This window comes from Pundamilia nyererei, unplaced genomic scaffold (genome assembly GCF_000239375.1).
Source record: "Pundamilia nyererei isolate P.nyererei 1_Seehausen unplaced genomic scaffold, PunNye1.0 scaffold00031, whole genome shotgun sequence".
NCBI classification, from domain to species: domain Eukaryota; kingdom Metazoa; phylum Chordata; class Actinopteri; order Cichliformes; family Cichlidae; genus Pundamilia; species Pundamilia nyererei.
Window position 1 is genome coordinate 2,565,920 of NW_005187432.1, and position 23,940 is coordinate 2,589,859.

At 39.3% G+C, this 23,940-nt stretch overlaps 1 protein-coding gene across 9 annotated transcripts in view; it reads right to left on the reverse strand.

Annotated features, from left to right (window-relative positions):
* Positions 1–4,657: 4,657 nt before the first annotated feature.
* The window catches only part of LOC102212695 (protein tyrosine phosphatase receptor type M), a 162,202-nt gene continuing 142,919 nt past the window's right edge, over positions 4,658–23,940 (reverse strand). For 7 of the 9 annotated variants that reach the window (XM_013909825.1, XM_013909826.1, XM_005729068.1 and 4 more), the window contains 11 exons: positions 20,454–20,551; positions 18,050–18,166; positions 17,268–17,422; positions 15,858–15,993; positions 13,680–13,829; positions 13,172–13,345; positions 12,166–12,297; positions 9,251–9,376; positions 7,751–7,914; positions 7,424–7,559; positions 4,658–5,696 (listed from right to left, as the gene is read on the reverse strand). In XM_013909825.1, the coding sequence (XP_013765279.1) occupies positions 5,643–5,696; positions 7,424–7,559; positions 7,751–7,914; positions 9,251–9,376; positions 12,166–12,297; positions 13,172–13,345; positions 13,680–13,829; positions 15,858–15,993; positions 17,268–17,422; positions 18,050–18,166; positions 20,454–20,551 (1,442 nt within the window). In that variant the 3' untranslated portion in view covers positions 4,658–5,642. The remainder of the gene's footprint in view (positions 5,697–7,423; positions 7,560–7,750; positions 7,915–9,250; positions 9,377–12,165; positions 12,298–13,171; positions 13,346–13,679; positions 13,830–15,857; positions 15,994–17,267; positions 17,423–18,049; positions 18,167–20,453; positions 20,552–23,940) is intronic. The other 2 variants (XM_005729064.1, XM_005729067.1) reach the window with 2 other exon arrangements.

Below are 23,940 nucleotides of genomic sequence, written 5' to 3' on the forward strand. Positions count from 1 at the left end.
AAAAACAGCAAAAATGAGAAATAGGTGAGTGAAGAAGAAACACTCAGAGTCCATCATGGGAAACTCCCAACAGCGAAGTCTTACTAGACATACTTTGAGGAACCCTCCTGCAAACTCAGTGAGGGTTCTCCCATTCTTATAGTCATTCTGACCATTTAATCCAGATTTTTTTGTTTTTTAATCTAGGTCTGCGTTCATGCAGACGTTTCCAAAGGGAATTACCAACACTTCACAGCACTATGATGTTAAAAACAGAGTTACTGGAGCATTGGAACAACCAGTCCAAAGATACAATAAAAAAAGATGTCTACAAAAAGTCGAATAACACAGCTTGTGCTTTATTACACACAAGTTCATTTATCTATTTTTTAATACTGTTGCTTAATGATGATGTTTTGGCAGAAACAAGAGTCTGGGAAATGAATAAATTAGACAGGCTTGTTAAGTTCACTGGGCTCAAAGTAAAAAAGAAATAGTTCCAAGGCCACAATTGTAAGAAACACAGTTTGGTTTCATGTAGGCAATGTCATGTTACTATCTTATTTTGTCATTTTGAGCTCACACAGTCAACAACTACCACAACTGCTAACACAAGTGATTCCAAGTCTGTGTCGGGTGGACACCGGGATAGGGTCTTTTTGGCCATTGGCTTGTTTGCAGGAGTTCAGATCCCTGCTTTGAATTTTTACACTTTAGGTCTATAATTAGCCAAAACGTTTTTGATCGCTTCACCTCCAGCGCTGTGGATATGACCCATAAGTGCAAAGCAGAAATAATTCTTCTGCTTTTTCTTCTATTTAAGATTGTTAGTTTCTTGTGAAACCCACTGAATGCCTCAAAAATATGGATAGTTAAGCAAACGTGCGTTCTTTTGACCACCTTTATAACAGTGCCTGATGTTCCCCTAATTTAGACCCAACTGAGCCTTTAAACTGATCCAGTTGAACTGGTCACAGCCACATGAAAACTGTGCAATGCAATCATGTGGTACAGGATATGGAGGCAATGAGTGTGTGATAGATTTCATGTTTACTCAAATCTAAAATTGTTTGCAGAGATATTTTAATATAAAAAGAGCTTAACTTTAGTCAGACAACTATTACACCAAGCCTTCGTTCTCAGACTTTTAAAGACTAAGACTTCATGTTTTCTTCCTCAGTATTTTGTTTGTATTTGATAAAAATCTGTACTGTAGGTGCATTCTGCAAATATCTATTGGATATAGTACATAATATTTGTTCATCGTACAGGCTGTCTGCATACTTTATCAACTACTAGTTCTATTCAGGAAAAACATAAATTACTGCAAAGGTAGTAAAATCTTTATATTTCTATATTACAAGTAATCTTTTAATTTAAGCAATCTTTTAATTATAGTTTATTTAATAATAGAATAAACCAAGACTGTGAAGCAAAATGTTTGGATCTAGTTTTGGTAAATGAAAAAAAACTAACAAACCCAACAACAACATCAACAAACACACCCTTAATTTTAAAAGTTTCTCATCACACTTGGAGTGCCAGTGGCCAGTGCTCCGTTTGGCCATTTTAGAGAAAGTGATCTGCATCTGTGCCCACATTTAGCGAGTTTTTTGTTTAGAAAAACTGTGTTTAGTGCTTTCATATAGCTGAACTCAAATAGGCCAGGAAATGAACGACTTTTAAAAGTTCTGGAAAACTTCTCTAGGACACCACTAGAGGGAGAAAGACCCAAAAGAATGAATCAGAAGGCACAAATGTGCACCAGGGCTCTAGATTTGTAAGACATTAATGGCACTAGATTTGTCCTGATGAAATTAACCTTCATTGTAAGTGAATAAATCATGACCAAGAATTTCTACTTGAAATTATCTTAGATGTGTAACGTTGGATGTCCATGAGACTTGCCCCTAAATCCTCAAAGTTTTGGAAACACCGCTCTCAAGTATCTTTGGATATTTATGTTAATAATGTATTTATTTTAATCAATGCCATTTATCAACAGATCATTCTAATATATGGTGAGGCAAACATTTTGCCTAACTTCCATTAGGCGAGTCGACTTTTACATGTAAAAGCAAAGGAACTAACTTTCTGAAACCCATCGTAATACGTTTGAATGTTCTCACTGCGGCAAATACTTGACAAGCTTTTTCTAGGTCAGGCTTTGATTAAAACGGAAACAAACTCAGGTTTTTTCTAGTTGGTCAGGTTGCATAAAGGCTGAAAATTTGGTGTCAAGCAGCTTGAAAGTTTGCTTTTTAAATTCAACTTCTCAAATTATTTCAATATAAAGAATGTTTCAAAAAGAACCTTTTTCAAAAGAAGCGTGTGCACAGGCTAAATGAGAAGATTCAGCCATTTGTTGTAGCTCAGGGGTGGCTGTAGCTCAGGTGGCAGAGCAGGTCAGCCACTAATCAGAAAGTCGGTGGTTCGATCCCAGGCTGCCTCCTGGCTGCATGCCAAATATCCTTGGGCAAGATACTAACCCCATGTTTTGAGTCTGGAAATGATGTAACGTCTACACCACTACATCACACTAGAGCTGAGCTGGAACAAGAAGAAAATATTTCAGTATGTCAATTAACCAATCAATGATGAAATTAAATAGATTACTCTATTCTATTGTAATCCAATGTGGCAGCTGAATCAGGATTATGAAAGGTTGTGTGAATGCAAAACCTAGTTTTATGGGTAGCAGATGAAACCAAAGGTGGAAATGGTCTAAGATAACTGTCTCAAATCAGTTTTGGGACACATACAGAACCCTGTCTGTATTGTTTTGTACTTACATTAAATACATTAAATAAAAATCAGGAATATTGCAAAAATGTCAAAATTGTTGGAATTATCAGTGGAAAAGAATATAGTCAGATTTTGATTTATCGTGTAATCATTAGCTTGATTTTTTCAAGATAATCAGATGATTTTTCTGCACTGGCAGTGTCTCGATCCCAAACAGACAGCCAGTGCAGTAAAAACATACCTGGATAGAAATACACATCAATCATGGACTAGCCTCTCCAGAGCCCGGGCCTCAACATTATTGAAGCAGTGTGGGATCTTAACACAGAACAGAAAATAGAAATAAATAAAAAACAGAGCCAAAACTAAAAGGAGAGCTTTTAATGTCCTTCAAGAAGCCTGGAGAACTAGTCCTGAAACAAATTACAAGAAAACCTTTGAGTGTGTTCAGGCTGTGTTGATAAAATTAAGGTGGTCATACGAAATATTGTTGGAGAACGACACTTTCAAACTTATTTCCATGTGTGTTTGCACATATTTGAATAAACTGCTGCATGTATTTCTAGTTTTCTTAGTAAAATGTGAAGAAATAAGGGGTAGCTTTTGCACAGCACTCTACTGTATCAACAGATGCAGACGAAATAACACAAGATTACAATAACAAAGTTTCATTTTGTTTAGAAACTAAAATGTTTCAGTTTTTGTCTCTGCTGTTTTTAATAAACATGAACAAACTACAAAAACTTGATTTGGCATCATTTCACATAGAGTGCTTAAAGTTATTAGACTACAACCCGGTGTAAGTTTTATGTCACAGTTACATTAAATTAACAGTACCGGTAATTACCAAAATCATTTTTAAAAAAAAATCTTAATGCTCCAATATGTCGAAGCTCTTAAATTGAAATATTTTTAATACCAACATGAAATAGTTATCCATAAACTTTCAATTGTTTTACAAAAAACAATTATGCCAAATTACAGATCTTTACTTTCATTCCTGAACATAAAAATTGTTTTAGCAGCTGAATGTTATGCTTGAATGTTTTCTGTGTATAAAAATGTGAATTTAATTTGGTAAATACAGTAAATCTTTTAAAGAAGTTTGACAGATTTTTAAAATATGTGTTTTTTTCCCCCCATCACAGGAGATCTCATGTGGGACGAACTGCACAAAAGTTCATGAAAGTTATGACCATGAATGTACAGGACAGAAGTTCATATTATCCCCCTAAGACCCGAACTCTTTCATGGGATGCATTTCGAATTTTACTTTGCTATTTGGGCTGATTGGGACCTGATGAATTACCAGATTACCAGAATTTTTTGTTTTACCTAATTTTTGTTTCTGAGAAAAATGAGAGCCACATATGAGGACATTCGTTTGAAACTTTGATAGAACAGTGGCAGTATAATGTCCTCGTAAGTGGATATCAGGCCCTTGTAGAGAAAAATTTGGTATTTTGGTCTAGAAATCCCAAAATGTGATGTCCAGATATGTGGACGCCAGGTCCTAGGAGGTTAAAATAAAGAAATGACAAGTTTCTCAGAGTGAGCTTTGTCACAGCTGATTTGTGTGTTATTAAGAGGGCTTTGAATAATCTTTATTTTGTATACACACAGTATGTTACGTATATAAAGACTCCCAAAATATAACCGTTCTATTCCAACGCGTTAATAAAAGCATTTTAGGGATGACTGTGAAAAATGAGAACAATAATTAGCTTTTGAACTATTAAATCATTGCTAATATTATATTTTTGTAGCATTTTACCGTGATCTCTTTTTCCTCTGAAACCTTATGGGCATCGTCTATTTGCTCAAAACCAACCAAACTATCTTAATATTCATGCGACTGTGCTTTAAACTGAACTGATATATAAACAAGTTAAGATAAATCATCATCATATAAAAAAAAAAAAAAAGCTAACATTGGATAACACCTGTAGTGCCCTCATCTCTCCAACAGATGCTCCCCTAATGCCATCCTCCCCAGCTCCCCTTAGAAACGAGGCAAAAATAGATAATCCACCTTTTATATTGTAGATACATTTATATAATCATTTTTTGTTTTTGTTTTCTTTTTTTACAATGGAATTGCTCCGTCATACAAGATGACTGAAAAAAAAGAAAAGAAAAAAAAGCACACAATACAGTCAATAAACCAAACCTATAGAACATATGATTGTCACTTACTTGCGAGTCACAAAAAAAGTACATACCGCGAATAAATAATCTACAGAAATATGTACAATATGCACAACAAGAAATTCAATGGAAGTGCAAATAAAGCTTTGGATCCCTGCACAGGAAATAAGGTAAGCAAATGTGAGCCAGCTGTCCCCAACATACAGTATGAAGCAATAGTCATCCGAAAGTCATAAATTTACAGGACATTTAGTAACATTTAGGCTTTGAGCTCCTGCATTTAATGACTTTTAATAATGAACTGCGTGAAACAAAAATCTGAGAGATTAAAATGGACACATTACATTATGTACAGCGTATCGAATTCCACGGAAAACTGGAGTGTTTTCAGTGCTTGTCGTCCAATGCGGATCAAGGCAACAACCACGGGACTACAGCCAGAGACGGAGAAAAGTAGGGATCCAGAGAGAAGGCTGCTCACTGCAGAGGATTAAAAAAAACAACAAAAAAAAACTCATTGCACCTCTGCTGGCTTCCTTAGCTTGTAGTGACTGAAACATTCTGTGATATTTAACACTGTACAACTCTGCTAACTTTCCCATCTAGATCGAGAAGAAGAAGAGGGAAGAGAGCTGGTCAAAGGAGGTCATGTGTGCACGTCACTCTTGTCGGGTCGGTAACACACACTCTTAGCATAATGCACACATGTGAGCTGCAGTTGTCTGTAATGTCCCAAATTAAGAAGTCCTGCTGGGTGCGGTAGCTCCAAGTTACCCAGAGTTCAAGTACTCCAGTGCCACTTCATAGCAAAATTTGTATTGGTCCTAGCAGGAAAGAAGAAACAGACAGAGGCATTAGAGATGTGCAGGAGTTGGCCTGAGTCTAAGTCATAAATAAATACTACAAACCCTCTGGGGATTTTTGCTATTCCCAAAGGGCCTGTTGTTTGTTTGATAATCATACCATTTAAATCCTATAACTCTGACAAAACATCAATGGGACTTTAAAGTCGAGGCTTTCGGCACATTAAACAATCTCAGTTCTGCACCAGACTGAAACTAATAAATAACTGACAACTTCAAGCGGATGAGAAGGTATTGACTTTATTGCTTTACTGCTTGTCACTATAGAATATGCGTCACAGATGCAGATATATGGACCCCTAATCGTGCGATCACCATCTTCACAATCTTCAGCGGCAGAGGAAACTAACTGTCAGATACTTCTTCTTCATAAAAGTTGCAACAAGCAGCAGCATAGCGCATCACTTCCTCTTCCACTGGCGGAAAACGTTTAAATAAATATGAGTTGATTTAATATGGTTCGGAGCTGAGTGTTTTTACTGTGTCCTCTTGATTTTTGATTCCTGATTTTTGATGTTTTCTGTGACGAAGGCTTCAAAGCTGTATTAATATAAGTGAATTTTGACATCTTGCCACAGTTTATGTTGTCAAACTTACGACTCACGGGCCCAGAAGTAGCCATTCAAATGATCCAAGACAGCCCACTAGCTAGCTTTGCAAAATGAGGAAGTTAAAATTACAGAGCGGGCCTGCTGGAGGTTTTTTCACGTTAAAAGGGAGTTTTTCCTTCCCACTGTTACTGCCAAGGGCTTGCTCATAGGGAGTCATCTTATTGTTGAGGGATCTGTATTATTGTAGAGTCTTTACCTTACAATATAAAGGACCTTGAGGCGACTGTTGTTATTTGACGCTATATAAACAAAACTGAATTGAACTCATTGATGCACGCATTACAGAGAGGAGGCATCAGATGAAAAGTTCAAAATAGTTAGTTATTGAAGTTATAATTAAGTAAAATAATTTTTCTCTTTAGTTCCAAAATATCATTCATAAAGGTCCACTGTCAGTTGTAATGCACAAGTGAAAGGCCCCAGGACACACAAACTGGGAAATATCAGGAAGGGCGTAAAGCCAAATGAAATATTTGAAGGTAACACTGCTGTGTTGACACCATGTAGTTAAGGCAGTAACTGAAAGTAGCTTTTTTAATTACTTTTTTGTGAGATTAATGAGTTTAAATCCCTGGTGTCATTCGTACAAAACAACGGACAGCGCACAAGAGAGGTGAAGAAGAGAGTGCAGGCAGAGTGGAGTGGGTGGAGATGAATATCAGGGGTGATTTTTGACAGAAGAGTAGCAGCAAGAGTGAAAGGGAAGGTTTACGAGGTAGTAGTGAGACCTGCTATGATGTGTGGTTTGGAGATGGTGGTACTGACATGAAGACAGGAGGATGAACTGGCAGAGCTATAGATGTTGCTATTTTTATTGGAAGTGACCAGAACAGACAAGTTTAGAAAAGAGTACGTCAGAGGCGGCACAGGTTGAGTGTTTTGGAGAGAAAGTTAGACAGCCAAGGCTGAGATGGTTTGGACGTGCAGAAAGACAATATGTTGTTCTCTCTGCTTCTTCAGCCATTATACCTAGATTGCTGTAGATTCCCAACTGGTACTGTGAGAAACTTAAAACAATATTCTGATTTATGAAGACTGCATTTATATCAAGTTTTCAGCTCCTGCAGTGTCCCTCACCAGTAGGTCCACCATGTTGGGCTTATTATTCCTCAGTGTCTTGACAGCGTGGAAAACATCCACAGAGCGCTGGTGTTGAAGCATCTCACACACAATGCTGATGGCACAGAATGTCCCACTGCGGCCGCCTCCATTCCTATGGTTGTGAGAGAAAAGTTAAATATTCAAAATTTCAAAGTCATCCAAGAAGAGTTCAAAAAGAAAGCTAAAGCTGACACTAAAGGCTCACAAACGGCTGAGGTGTGTTTTGATGCAGTGAAGGCTTTCAGTCAGTAGGTGGAGATGTTTCATTTTTAATACCAGCAGGGAATGAAGTTGGAAACTTACAGACAGTGGACCACAGTGCGTCCCTCTCCCCCGTCGTACTCCTCCTGCCATTTATCCACCTGTCGAATGAGCTTGAGGAAGGAGCGTTTGGACATGGGCGTGTCTCTGTACATGGGCCAACCCAGGAACTGGAACTGCTGCACCATCCGGTAGCCATCCTGAGGCTAGAGGGGGGGGGGGAAGGACAACAGTTATCCCAGGTTAATACACATATGTAGGGGGGAGGGAGTTAATCGCTGCTGTATAAAGATGCAATCAGACTGTAAAGATGCAGGGAGGGTGAAGCTAAGCTTCATCAGAGGCTGGATAGAGATGGTTAAAGGGCGCGAGGAGTCGCTGAAGAGATAAGCGTGCAGATAAGACAGGGTGATAGATGAGCACAGTTGCTGCTGGAGACAGATAGTTAAGCAATCTAGGATACAGACACTCTAAATCACACTCAGACATATCGATCAATAACACTTGTCCGCGATCATGTGTGATTAGCTTGTAGTGCACTTAACATGCTGTAGGTGCCTCTGCCGGCCAGAGGATGTTACAGCACGTTAATATGAGGAGCGATTATTGACAACAGAGAGCAGGCTGTTGGGATAAACAGCTTACACAGGTGACTGCAGGTGATGCCGGCATGGGTCAGGTGCCTGTCTGTGCAGTGATGTCTGGTAGCTCAAAGTTAAAGGGTCAGTACACGCCATGTTGTGAGATATCTCTCTTTGAGGGTTCGCTCACGATTCCAGAAAAATGCAAGTGAACTAGATTTGTGATATTTATTTAAGTCATTAAAAAAAAAAAAAAAAGAGTTATTTCTTTATTAGAAATAATTTAAATATGAAAGGTTCTCCCTAGGGGCTCACTTCAAAATAATTCTAGGGTGTCACAGGATGATACGAGAGACACAAAATAAAAGCAAATGTCTTTCTTTTTATGATTTTTCTGACTCATTGCATGAAATAATTTATCCTCTTTTGGCCACTTCAAAAATGATGCAAATGAAACTGTCACCTTTAAAAAGAAGTTGCACATTGTGCTGCGGATACATTAGATTCCACTTATAAGAAGTATGTGTTGGTAGTTTTTGTTCAGCATCGCCGTGTTCTTGTTCAACCCAAAATGTGTTAATTGACGGGAAAACCTGTTTTCTGCTTCTTTTTTTTTTTAACTACATGTGACAATTTTCTCAAGCTGTCTAAGAGACAATTAACTTGTGACAATCACACCTCCATCCAGTCAACTGGTGCAGTGGCATAGTTAAAGAGCACAATGACTCTGCCTCTGCACAGCTTGAACGGACAGGCCGACGTATGAGTGGGACGTGTGAGGTGTGCAGTCACAGAATAAATTGGCTTCACAGCAGGGAAGACAAACAAGTTTCAAAAGTTACAAATAAATGGGCAGCAAAGCAGAAAAAAACAAACAAAAAAAACCCCAACAACTACACATCAGGCTGATCACACAAAATGCTTTTTTTGTTTGTAGCTTGTCCATTTTGTGTTACCGTACCCGAGCCGCATTGTAGATCCGGAATATTCTGCTGATGATGTCCTCTTCCAGATCAGCGGAGACAAACTCCACCTGGATGGGTCCGTGGCGGTGGACTCCGTTTTCTGGCCAGTACTGTGGGCACAACTAAACCAAATAGGCATGTGCACATACACACACACGCATACACACATATAGAGAAATGCATGTACACCAGCACGCAGACAAATCAACAAAGGGAAACACAAGAAAAGGAAAGATGACTTATTAGTTTCAGATCCAAACTATACTGACTAAAGACTGTGACTCTGATGTCAGCTCCTTTTATACACTTGCAAAAAAAAAAAATTAAGTCTGAAGGCAAAGTGACACGGTACAATAGGCAGAGTCAAAAGAGGTGAATTCATTCAATACAAAGTACTTTTCTTTTTAAAATTGAACATTGAACATTTTTTTTAAAATTTGAGAACATTCAATACAAATTTTTTTTTTTTTTTTTGGATATTGCAGAAACTAAACACAGGTGTTCTCCACGTTTGGGAGCTTTCTCCTAATCAACTAACCCTTTGTTCAACAAATCCAACTGAAATTTCTCAAAATCTTTGGGTAATTCTTTTGCCCCTCTTTAGAAAACATGCACATTCTTTGTTCCTTAAAAGCACTTTAAAAAAATTGATTCATGTCTAAGATGAAAAATGTCATCAAAAGGCAAGATCATCAAAAGATTGATTGATGGAAAGATAATTCATTGCCTGTATTTTTGATGAAAGAAATGTATTGTTCCTGTCCTTTTTCTGGTATATTCCTACAGCCCAAGCGGCTAAACATTTCACACCAACAAACTTGACAAATTTCAGCAAAATTATTCCATCCTTTTAACATACATCATTTCCAGCCAAATAAACTTTATATGTTTAGGCTGAAGCTGCAAGAGACAGTTAAAAAAGGTCTGTGGCCACACCCATTTCCACTCAAGGCGGTCTCCTTGGGTAGTTTTGTACCACTTTTAGCGCTGACACTGCTTTTAAATCACTCTGCGGATGTCTTGTTCTAAATAGCTGCACTTGTTTGTCTATAACGTGTCTGGATCTCCACCAGTGGGTCAAAATAGTCACCATTCAACTTTTATTTTTGGGGAAGAGAACAAAGTGATAGGCTGGGAAATCTGGCAAGTAGGGTGGATGTAGAGTGAAGATTTGTTGCTGTGGCCTTTTCAATGCAATGTGAGTGGACCAACAGTGTCATGCTAGCACTGCTACGGCATAGAGTGCCCTTAAATCATCTTCCTTCTCACATGCCTTTCTCTGACCCTAGGGAGGCATTTATGGTAAACAGCCCTTCATATGTAAACTCTGACTTGATGCTCAATCTTTAGGCGAGGACATTTATTCTCTTCGCTTCATTCTCTGAAAACCGCTGTTTGGCATCTGGGGCATAGTCAGAAATCCAGCTCTTATCAGCAGTGATTGTGGACACAAATGTTTGGATATGTGGTAAAATTGCAGATGCAAATAAGCAAGTGGGTGTCAGACCAGGACTTTGAGGGGCTGATAAAGATACCAATCGTCCTGGAGGCTGTGCAGGGTTTCATAAGCAGTCGACCCTGAACAAGAGACGAGTCAAATTTGGAATGGGCATGGACTTTCTGATCTCTTATTGTAAAATAACAAATTACAAGCAGATGGACAAAGCAATGCTTTGTCAGATGGACAAAGCATTGCTTTGTCCCACTTAACATCTTGCAGTGTCAGATGGACAAAGCAATGCTACCTTGGGTTTTGCAGTAAAAGACTGATTAATCAATATTCAATCAATAGATTGTTTCAAATAAACACTAATCAGCAGTTAACTCTAATTACAAGTCTTAAGCGGCAGTTATCAATATTAAGACTGACTGTTCTTGTGCACTGAGCAGAAACCCTCTAGGATGGCCTCGCAAAAGCAGTAAAAACCCCTCCATTTCCGCTCCTTTATGAGAGAAAGCCCAGTTAAGAACTTGCACCTGTGGAGCCAGTCGCCAGCCTCAGAGCTCTAAATCAGACAAATGGAAGCTTACACACAGATGGACACGTCTCACATTGACAGACATGTCATGTCACAAATGTATGCCACAGTCATAAACAATCAAGGGGGAGAAAAAAGGGACCATCTTGGAGAAATGCAAATAACAGACCTCAACACGGGAATCCAGACGGACACGGAAATAGTTGCTTACTTTGTGTCTCTTACACACAAAAGCAGAAGCACATATGCTGTCTGTGTGGCAGCTTAAGCACCGCTTTCCGCCTTCCTTTTAGAGCCCATCAAAACTTGACAAATTCAACAGATGCAAAAACAAAGATGTTGATGGAGAAGATGGTAAACCTCCCTCGCCTTCATCTACTCCTCAACCTCCACCCACCCCCTTCCTACCTTCCCACCTGCGCTGCTTTCTTGGCTTGCTGACGGGCTGGCTACAGTGAGAATATTGAATGAAAGGCCTTTTCTATCCAGCCAGTCACCTAGGGAAAGGGGATTTGGATGGGGAGAGCAGCCTGGCTTCAGGCTTTGATCCCCGGGTGTTATGACAGAGCCTCGGGCTGAGAAATCTGGAGTCTCTTCCACAAGCCTTCTTTTCTTCGTCTACTTTTACAGCAAGTCCTATTCCTTCCACTCTGCAGTATATACCTTATTTCAAGCATATTCAGTATTCATACAAATATATAGTTTCTCTAACATAGATACATCCCTCGGGGTTTCCCTGGGTTTGTGAAATGTAATCATTCAATCGATTCCCATCAATGTCCTTTTTGCAACTTTTAGATAAAAAAAAAAAAACTGTCATGAAAGAACTCTTGTCTCATTTGTTTGTGAGTAAAATTCTTGCATTAAAATTCTTCCTTCAGGATTTCATGTGCTTGCTATTTATTTAAGCAAATGTACTGGGTCGGGTTTACCTGTGCTGGGTCGACATCATTGAGCATTACTATGGATGTGCAGTGGTAGTCCAGCACCAATCTCCAGAAGTCCTTTACTGTGTTTGGCAATGGGTGCTGTGTCACTATGAATGCAGAAGGCTGCTTGTAGCTCTGGAGGGAGGGAAGAAGAAGAAGAAAAAGAAAGAGCTGATGCTGAATAGACCAAGTGCATGCTTTTGTGCAACACTGTCAAGAATAAAACCATTTCTAAAACGACCTCCGTCTCTCAACCAGACTTCCTGCTGAGAGCAGTTTTCTAATGGAGATTCCATGTCTAGGGAGATTATTTTAGGACAGAGCACTTTTAATGTGATTTCTGGCTCCCCAATGTAGCCCAGTGGGGACTGAGACAATCCTGTACCTGAAAGGTCACCTGCTCAATCCCAGCAGGAGCCAAAAAGTCCATCAGCGAGCATGTGCCTTGTCAAGGTGTTCTTTGTTAGGTCCCCTTAAGAATTGCTAGACATAGCATTTTCAATTGTTTCCTTTGATGTTTCTTAGATACTGACAGATAAGTGCTTAATTAGAAGTGACAGCGATTCAGAGATGTTGTGAAGTCTTAATTCTGTGGCAGAAGCTCTTAACTCAAGTCCTAGGTGGCTGCAGTCCAAGTTAAAAGTCTCAATGAGTAAATTTCAAGTCAAGATTGCAAGACTTAAATCTGAATTTTGACTTACTATACTCTTTATAAAAATTAGCAACATTTAAAAGTCACATAAAAATCAGCATTGTATAGCAGGCTGAAATACCAACATGTCGTAGGTCTTACTTCTACAAAAAAAAAAAGCAAAAAGAAGCAAAATCCCTGCTTTCAAATCAGCAACATTTTAAGGTTCCAATACACAAATACAGGCAGCTGCAGTTTCACCAATTTGTGATTCAGTGCTACTTTACCACTTTAAAATTACAGCGATGAAATCAGCAAGATGATCTGAACCAGCATGCAAGCAGACAGACTTAAAAGTGTAAAATGTTTGACCCTTACATCCATCAGAGCGGCATTGATGTAATTGGAGCTCTCGCCGTCGATGGTAATCAAGAAGGGAAGGCAGCGGTCCGGAGGCAGGACGTCCATGCAGCGGTTCTTCTCGTGGTTTCTAGGCAGCAGGGCGATGCTGCAGTCTTCCACCCGCAGCGTGGGAGTCACCATATTGAGTGTCTTTGAGATTGAAGCAGAATTACATGGTGTCATACTGACGCAGGAAGGTAGGCACTTGGGTTTTGAGTGTGCTAATTATCTCCCGATATGGTAATTAACAATGCGATTCTTTAATCAGTTACATTAGTGATAGCTCCGACTCCCCTGAAGTGACTGGGATAAAACTTAGAGTGGGGTGGCACATTTCATATAACTATATATTAGATGCATCACCTATTTATATAAAGTACGTTTATGCACAGAATTTGTTTAAAGCAGCCTCGTGCTTCAGATAATGTGTCATCATGAATTTGCACACACTGTATGTGTCTAATTACGTTAAATAGCTCCTCACCCTGAACTCCTCTTTAATGGGGCTGGAGTTTGTCTGCGGGTCCAGGCGGTTCATGTCGTAGTAGACGGAGCGGAGCTGACTCGCAGGAATGGTGGTGTCGCCACAGAGACATGCCTCCAAAATGGCATCATGGATGAAGACATACTGCTCCTGAAAAAAACAGCATCCTCATTGCGCATCCATCAGGCATCTATGACTTATGACAGAAGACAAGCTCCCCCCCCCCCCAAAAAAGAAAGTTTTCTTTTATTTTCTATTTCTACCACTGCTATAAGCAGAAATATGTGAGCCAGGGTTTTCCTCTGTTTTTGCTAGAAAAATTCAGTGACCTTTCCATGACCTTACTGGGATTATGCTTTATCCCCACGGCAGTTTCTGTGTCTAATATTTGTCATTGTCTTTGTTCAAAGGTTACAATACATATTTTTGCATTTTTTTGGTACACAGCTTATTTAATTCTCTTATAAAACCCAGAATTGTATGACATTTTCAAAACCTTAAAATATTTAGAAGTCTAGCAGAAAATATTTTCATGAATGACTTGACCTTTTCCATGTTTTTTTAGGATCCTATGAAACCTCAGTGATCTTATCAAGGTTAGGATTTCCTCATGAGTATTGCTATCATCGTCACAGGAAGGTTAATGGTTGAGTTCTTATATAAAACCAAAAACAAGCAAACAAACAAAAAACCCAACACCCACTGTGCTCAATAGCGTGCGGTCAGAAAAACATAAAATCGTAACACATTTCCTCCTCCTCAGTCAGTCACTCAAGCAGTGGACATGGCGACACAGCTTGAAGCTTGATGCAAATCTATTCTGAAGTGACATTTCCAGCTGACACTTCCTTGTCACTTTGTACCAAAATCCACACACATGCACAGGGGTCAGATTTACAGATTGAAAGGGGAACATGTGTTGCCATTTGTTAAGTCTAAAGCAGAATGTGAAATGTTGACCTCAGAGTTTGACTATCCCTGCCTGGGTCAGTAAGACCAGCTCTATCAATCCGCAGATTGATAGAGCTTATCTGAGCTCATAATATGTAAACAACAACAAAGCATTTCATTTCCGTGGTTAAATTAAAGCATGGTAGGATGGTGGTGTGTGGCCGCGGGGCTGAGGAGTTGTGCCAACCAGCCAGAACACCTGTGAGGGAAAATAGACACATACACAGAATTTGAAGGTCACTGAACTTGAGGAGAGTGACTCAGGCTGAGCAGCCTTTGGTCTCCAGTTGCTCAAATCCCAATCCGGACGTCAGCGATGAAACATTTGCCCATTAAATCCAATGACGCTTGTGATTTAAAGGGAATTACGGTGAAATGATGCATTCACCGAGACTATGGACACCTCCAGATGGCCGGTGTTCAGGAAAGCACAGAGTCTTTCGGTTGTCCGCATCAGCGTAAAACTATAGGATGAGCCGGGGATGTTTTGAAACCATCAATATGAGCCAAATCCTCAACACTCTAAACCCTTTTATTACAACGCATATTGCCAAGCACTTGTGTTTACCACTTGGAGGAATAGTTAGGGTGTGCACTCCAGTAAACGTCCTTTGTGAGAAATTATCATTAAAAATGTAACAGTAGTGCGAATTGTAACAATAAAATCCACACTCCTGTTCTAGACATAAATATGCCAGCTTTGAATATGAATATAATTCAAATAATATTAAAAGCAAACTAAAACAAGTAGAGCACTTGCTTAACATCAGATTATGTTAATTATTTGGATTGTTTAATTACATAATGAACATATCTTTGTTTGAGAAAAATGTTACACTTGAACTGGCACTTGAAAGTGAATGACAGGAAAACATTAAACTACCGTATTATACAGCATTTACAAAAATAATGAGCCTCATCAGTCACTGGGAAAATGCTTAAAAACCTCTTGTGGATCACCTAAGCTGCAGAATTAACGACTAATAAATGACAGGCGATGATTTATTTGTTCCAAATATAAAACATTCTTTTAATGACACTGCTTCTGGCTGGTATGAATTCTCAGCATTTGTTCAGGACCAGAGAAGCAGGGGGCTCAATCTAAGAATTATTTATTGATTCTAGTTAATCCACTTTTGAGGACCAAAACCTGTCAAGCTGCAGTCCTGCAGTTCTGTATTTTAGTGATGTCTCTGTGGAGAACTGTTTAAACCAGTCGTACAGTACCTCAGTCTGAACCATGTTGACCCTCCGTGAACGCAACTCCCTCACACAGTTGTAAATGTCCACCACGCCCTCTCTCTCCGCCATGTCCAGCATGATGTCAATGACGATGAAGCAGCCTGTCCGACCGGCTCCAGCGCTGCGGACAGACACGGATTTTTATTCATGAGAAGTGAGGTTTGGTTTTTTTTTTGCTTTAAGTTTAAAGAAATATAACTTTTATGAGGTGGAATAAGATTAAATGATTTCCCTAACAATAAAAAGTTGAGCACACTAGGGTTTCACATCAACAGCTTTACTTGATCTGTTGCCAACATTAAGAGTGCCCAGAGGTCACTTATGTTTCAAATTGGCTATTTAATGCAGTGATTACCAAGCACCACAGGGAGACCAGCTCAACTAAATTAAAAAAAATTAAATTACAATTTAATTAAAGAATTAAGTGGACCTGAACAAGTTGAAGCAGCAAAGCTAACATTAGGTTTAGGTGGCATGTAGCTAATAGGGATGCCTACATTACTAAAAACAGATAAAAAAACAAACTAAATAGCTACGTATGGAATAGTAACAGCAAAAACTGTTGGCTAACAATGTGAACAAATCACTGAAACTTCTAAAATATACCTAGTTGAAACACTGTTTCACTATTAGCTAAATGTAACTAGTTTAAAATGCTAGCTAAAACGAATTAAAACAATGAAGGTTATTGTAAAAATGGGGCCACCAGTTGAACATAAGCTAAAATTATGGATTAACAGTTGCTAACAAAATGAATAAATGATTACTGGCTGAACATAATGGATAAAAAGGTAATTGCATAATGATAAATGTATATCTGTTTGTGAATGATGGAAAAATAATGGGAATTGTTAGCTTGCTAACTTGCTATCCAAGCTTGTAAATATGATAAATGGTAAACAGAAGGGGTTTGTGAGCTCACCTGACAAGGATTGTTGGAAACCACTCATTTATGTAATGTTACATTACGATTTATGTTTTAGCAGTTATTACGATCCCATAATTGTGACCTACACTGTAGTGTACATTAAGCCCAATATACAGTACAGTAGAGGTGAATCAAATTTTGCTTGTTGTGTACACAGTACTATAAACACCAAAAATGGCAAATGATATTTAAAAACCTTAACACCACAACATCTTTCCATGGATACTGTCCCAGTTACTAATACCCAGTTTTGGGGACTAGTTCTTGGATTGAAAGACTGAATGAAAACGTAAGTAACATACCAGCCACAAGGCAGTACTTAGCTATACATATGTAACTTCTGCATTGAGCCGCTATTAGTCTAATGACTATTGTATAAAAATACGCAAATCACAAAAATAGGTACACACGGGTTAGAGCTAAAACACAAGTATCAAGAAGAGTTCTTCGTCTGAGTGCACACCAACCTGCAGTGAACCACCATGGGTCCGGCATTGGTCAGAGTCTTGGACTTGACTCTTCTAATAAACCCCAGAAGGCCGGTGGCGTGATATGGCACACCGTGGTCCGGCCAGCCAGTGAAGTGAAACTGTCGGATTTCCCGGATCTCATGAGCTCCTCTCTGAGGAACACAGTTTAAGCACACAAAGCAAAAGAGAATGTAGTGAGAAGAACATGGATGTGTGAAGTCTTTCCAAAGTAAATACGGGTTGAATTGAATATCAACACACTCTTCATCAAGATCCAAGAAAGGTTTGTACAAAGTTTAATCTAGCGATGAACAGGATGTTTAAGGCCAGTGTAGCCATGCGTCTTCACCTACTGTAGCAGCTATCTGTCATGCTGATATTATACAATATGCACTGCATTAGTTATCTGGGCACTTTGCATGTACCATAAAGAACAGTATATTCCTCTATGTTATATTAGTATGTGTGTTTATTCTTTGAATGGATGTTGCCTGAAGATTTTATAAAATGTCACAGTAGAATGTAACAATTAGGAGTTTTTATATGGTATAAACAATAGTTAAAGAGAAAAATCGAGAGGTAGAAATGATTCTATTAGGTTAGGTTGCATATTAATATATGTTAAACATCCATCCATCTATTTAATAAACATTTTCATAAAGTGCTAGAGAAGCCTTATATATATGTCCTTCTCCAGCTATTCAGGTAGGAAAGCTACATCTGAAAAGTTATGACTGTATTTATAACTGGAAAAAAGTGTTTAAAAGGTTAAAGTGTACCTTCTCTACAGCAAAGGTCCTGATGACATACTCTGACAGCAGCTCAGTCTCTATCAGTGTCACCTTGATGTCTCTGTAGATCTCCGTATCATCAGGCCAGTACTTACAGCACTTCACCTGAGAGTGACAAAACCAAGTGTTTGACACAACATCTTCACAAGCTGTATGCTAACTGCAATGAATTTATATTCACAATGCTTCACTGCACACATTCATATTAGAATTTCTGCAAGTTGCCAGGCCATCATTTTTTCCAATAAAGATAATTGTCACATAACATTAGCCCCCATTTGCCACCTGATATTTCAGCGTTTGAAGCATTTCTTTCAAATCAAAATGAGATTTGCTTCATATTAGTTTCGGCCCCCGGTCAAGGATCTGCTGTAAATGGGAATCTTATGTATCGATGGGAGAGTTCATTCGCACGTTATTGCTTTTTCATTCTCATGTCGATAATGTGAAAATGAGTCTAAAGGTGGACTGTGCAAAAACCTGGAACAGAACAGTGTAGGTGCAATGGGGGTATGTGATTTCTCCACCTTAAAAAATTGACTACCAGTGTGGTGAAATAGGATAAAACATAAAAAAAAAAAATTGTGTACAACAATTAAATGAGGGAAATATAATGACAATCCAATATTGATATGAAATAATAAACCCTGAGCTGTTTAAAACAGATTTCCCAACAGAAATCTAAAACACCCCACTGGAAATATTACTTGTATTAGGTATCATAAGAGCGCAAAATTACCCCCCCCCCCCTTCCCAATTAAACTGTTGATACAGAGGGAAGTAAGGCTGGTAATAGAGATTGAGATCACGGAGGTATATCAGAGAATGATCATTTTTGATGAGGTATAAATGCGACATCAGCCACAAGTAGATTCAATTTTCATTCCTGGCGTCTATGCGCTGATTACGAATGAAATGAGATTTTGGTTTGTGGAATGACACAGACAGAGGGGGACTTGGAGGTCCCTCTCTCTGACACCCCTGATGACTAATCCCTGATGACAATCACAAGTCCACCGTCCGCTTCCAGCCAGATTGAGTTAGGCAAAAGCCATTACCTTATTAGATCACTTTATCAGGCGCCTAGTTTGGGGGGGAATTAGCCTTTGGGCTAAAATATGCCAGCATAGACACAGATGTTCTTTTGTGCGGGCACACTTATGAGCACGTGACCAGCGTGCACAGGTCTTACACGTCATCACTCATATGGATAGAGTGTATAGAAAAGAAGCACATGGAGCATCACCTCATCACACACATCAGCACGCTGACTTCCAAACCAAATCTCTCGTACATTAAAGTGTGCCGAGCACCGCCCCCCTGTCTGAAACCAGCGGGAGAGAGGCTGCGTGTGCTTCTGTGTGTGTGTGTGCCAGGATTTCCCAGAGTTCATCAGTGACTGTGCCGAGCAGATGGCCCACTGTGATACGGTGGAGTGATTTTATAGGGCCCTCTGTGGAGCTACCGTCACTGTGACCAACTGTGCCTACCGCCCGCCATTGGACAAGGATCATATAACAGACGGTTTGAGGGCCGGGGCCCGCCGAGTACGGCGCAGAAGCTAAGCAGGTGTGGAGAAGGTGCGGGGTGGGCTGGACTCCGCTACTCTAGAGGAAAGGCCTAATGAGGTACCTAGAGATGGGGCTATGAATCATTATCAGCTCTGCTACATTTAAGCCCCACCAAAAATGCACATCAGCAAAATCAAGGTGCGCCTCTTTTTAAAAGGGCTTTCAGTGTATTTAAAATTCTTAGAGAAAAATCCCGTGGCAGTCAAAGCATTACACTGTATGTTAAGACCTTCATTTTCTCTTGATTATAACCTAACCAGGAGGAACTAAAGTGCGAGTTAAGTGGAACAAATTAGGACTGAAGCAGGGCTCTGGGTTTTTTCCCCCCCTGAGGCAGGCCACATGCTGTAGTGAACAAGAAAAGTCAAGGCTTTACCATTAGTTTGAACATTATGAACTGCCCTCACTACTCAATAACAGTCCCCTTTTGTCCAGTGAGGACAGCATTAAGAGATGTTTCTGCTCGGAGGAGCTTGGAAGGAGCTGGCGGCTTCAGCGGAGTCTAATCTCCTGTTATAGAGCCACTGAGATGAAACAGTAGTCAGACGCCTGGATGCCTCTCTGGTAATGAAGGCCATCAATCAGTTTCTTCTCACTTCTCACTGATCAGATAGATGGAAAAAAGAGCTGGCGGCACACGAGTCCCATGCCTCACTAAGTCAGCGCGTGCGTGCACACAAACATCTGGGGACTGATGTTCAAAGATAATAACAAAAGGTGTCTCAGTTTGCCTTGAAATACAATCAGGCTGTTAGTCGACTGGGGGCAAGGTAATCTTATTTGAGATGTGCAGTTCAAGTGAACGTGTCATAAATACTCACCCTGCCCACTTCCACCAGGTTGGTCACCATGACGATAGCTGCAGTGTTCTCCTGCCAGACCATCCTCCAGAAATCAAATACCGTCTCCTGCATGGGGCCTAGGAGAGACATAGAGAGGAAATTACATTTTACAAATATTTTTTTCCCCCCAAACCTACCTTAAATATCTTACAATAGCTTCACACAAGTATTGGGGTGTTGAGGCTTCAGTCAGGTTTTATTGCAGTCTAGCTCTTTCCCTTAACTACTAACAAATCTCTGTGGGCTTCAACGCATGTTACACATTAATAGTACCCTTTAAAAAACTACAAGTTTGGCATCTTGTAAACACATCTGGTTAATCTGGTTCATCCAAAAACACGTTAATGTATAACCTTCAGTGGTTCATATATGAGCAATAATCAGTTGCATATTATTGCTATTATTAGTGGTATGTTGGCTCATATTCGTCGATAAAGTGCACTTACTACTTTTATTTTGCATGGCCATATTCCTAAACCACGAGGCCATTACCTAAGAGTTTTCCCCTCCTAATTACTGCAGAATAAGTCTTAGGCTACAGAATTATTTATGAGCGAGCCTCACTTTAGACTGCAAGATATATTCAGAGTTATTTTAGGGTTATTTGGATAATATTAACACTTGCAGTTTGCCATTTTGTTATATAAGAACGGACATTTCAGAGAAAGGACTCGTAGCATTACCACCTTACAGGCACAAAACTTTGTAACTATCAATGATTAGTATGCAGGAGGGTCACTAGGGTAAACGCTTAGATAATAGTCCAGTAGTTGTAGAATACGGTAGTGCAGAATAAAGCATTTGTAAGTGTTTACTAATGACTAACAGGGGACCATTGAACTCTAATATGCATTCTAACAGGCAAGCGGCAGATTGTAAATTTGTGTACCTTAAAACAATTACCTAAGTTTCCATGTCTCCAAGTTTATTTTCATATTTATTAGTGGAAGAATTTGTTTGCCACAATGGACCATCTATCACTAAATTTGGTAATGCGCTTTACTGCTGACGTGCATGCTGTGGGTAATGTTTTCTCATCAGTAATGTCAGCTTCTTCCTCAGATTAACTTCCAAACATAAATTTGGTGGTATTACTGACATATTGGAACAAGAGAGTTTACAGGGCATTTTCACTTCACGGATCTAGCGCTGAAAGACGTGTCAGGTATAATTTATTCATGGTGCTTCTACATCAGATTCATCACATAGTGCTTACTCTACAACACACAGCTTAAACACTGATGAAAACGAGAAAGGAAAACGAATCACAAATTTAAATATGAGCCCAACGGCTGCTGTTCTCCGTGCGTCCGCACATGCGTGTGTATGGCAAAGCTCAAAGTAATTACCACTACATCTCATCTGTTCAACACCAACCTTTCCACCGAACCGGACCCAAATGTGTCTGGTGAACATCAAAATAAATGAGCAGAGAGCCAGTCAATGCCTCCAATATTTAAAACTTCACTGAGCAATAATTGTGGGCTGAATTTAATTATTATTCTGGTTAATTAAAATTATTAATATTAGTTTTAATCAAGCACCAAGTAGAAAAAAATTACTTCTGACAAATTAATTAGTGAATGCAAATCTCTACAACTGTGCATTCTCCCGAGTTGGCCCGAATTACCTGGAGACATAACAAATTATGCAGACACACACAGGCACAAGCTAAGACAAAACATGGCAGATACACAAGCTGCTGGCGTTTTCTTCGTTGTCATTTATGTGGCAGGTAAATTTAATAAACATTAGGCCACTGAAACCTGTAAAAACTCAAGTCATGAAAAAGAAAGAAAAAAAAGAGAGAGAAAGTTTTCCTCAGGAATGCACAAAGTACGCACCACGACTCAGCATCTTGTAGAACAACCTTTATCAGCAATTAGTAAAATAGTAAATCTGTATGGCTTTGTAAGTCTCTCACATCATTATGGAGGAATTTTCACAACATTGCTTCAGTTCACTGAGGTTTGAGGTCATTTGTTTATGCACAGCTCTCTTACAACATTTGGACTTTGGCTGGACAATTGCAACACCTTGATTCTGTTGTAGATTTGCTGTGATACTTGGCATCATTGTCCTGTTCCCAAAACTCTCAGACAGATGGCCTCACATTTGACTATAGAATATTTTACTAAACAGAACAGTTCATGGTTGACTCAGTGACTTCCGGGTGCCTAGGACCCTGTGGCTGCAAAACAAACCCAAATCATCACCCCTCCACCACCGTGCTTGATGATGGGTATGGGGCATTTATGCCAATATTCTGTATTTGAGTTTCTCCAAACATGGTGTGGTGCATTATGACCAAACATCACATTTTGGTTTCATCTGTTTAGAGGAAGTTTTTCCACAACTTCTTCAGCCGTAACTTGATAAACATTAGCCATGTTGCTCTAGAGAGAATTCATGAAGTGCATTTGATTAGCAGCACCTGGCTGCTACTTACATTCTCAATTCCTATGGAAGCATAAGGATACACTTAATTTCATACAAATTTGAACAACTGTTATCCAGTTAGGAAACAAGGATACTTTGACCTGTGATGTACCCTAAAGGTATCTTAAGGAACACATAAAAGTTTTAGCATATTGTAGATATTGTTGGTTACTCTGGAAGCACATTACACCTCCTTTCACTTTAGTAGTAAATTAAAGAGTCTAGTCCATGACACAACACTTTGGTTAAGCAGAGGACTTGTACACCAGATAAGGTGAGCAGTACAAAGTAGAAAAAACGAAAAAGTCATTGGGGAAATTTGTGTTGTGGGTTATGCAGATGACTTTCACCTGGGAAAGTAGGGTTCAGATCCCCTATGCAGCCAAAAGCATTATTTTTAGTGTGTATAAAGAACATGTGCATGGCCTTGAAGGGAGAGGATAGTAGCAGGAAAAGGTTTTCCTATTTAAAAAAAAATCTCACTTTTTGGATTTATGCCTCCTGCAGCTGTAAGCACTAGATCACTAGGACACCCAGGGAAAGATCTATATAAAAAGCAGTAACAACAACAAAGGTGGGCATGAAGAGAGTTGTTCTCCCTACTGCATAGCTATACGGGCTTTCGTATCTGGCTTGAGTGCCATGATCATAAAACCACTAACTACACAATTAAAAGAAATTAACAACAATTTGGGAAACCTTAATGAAGAACTAAAGCGATTATGAAATCATTACGGGCTAAAATAGAATGTAGTATAAAAACACATTTGAATATATCATATTGTATTGTTACTAATTTGTTTTGCCTTAGTATGAGGAGCTGCAGCAGTTCCTGGATCCTATCATTGTGCTGTTTGTGCTTCTTATTGACTCACGCCTTCTGCAACAACCTAATTTCCCTCAGGACATCAACAAAGTGTCATCACCATTTTATTCACTTGATTGATCAAGCCATGTTTGATCTGCTTAGTGGGGTGCCTAAACACATCCTCACTGTCATGCATTTAATTGTGCAATACTGTTTGAC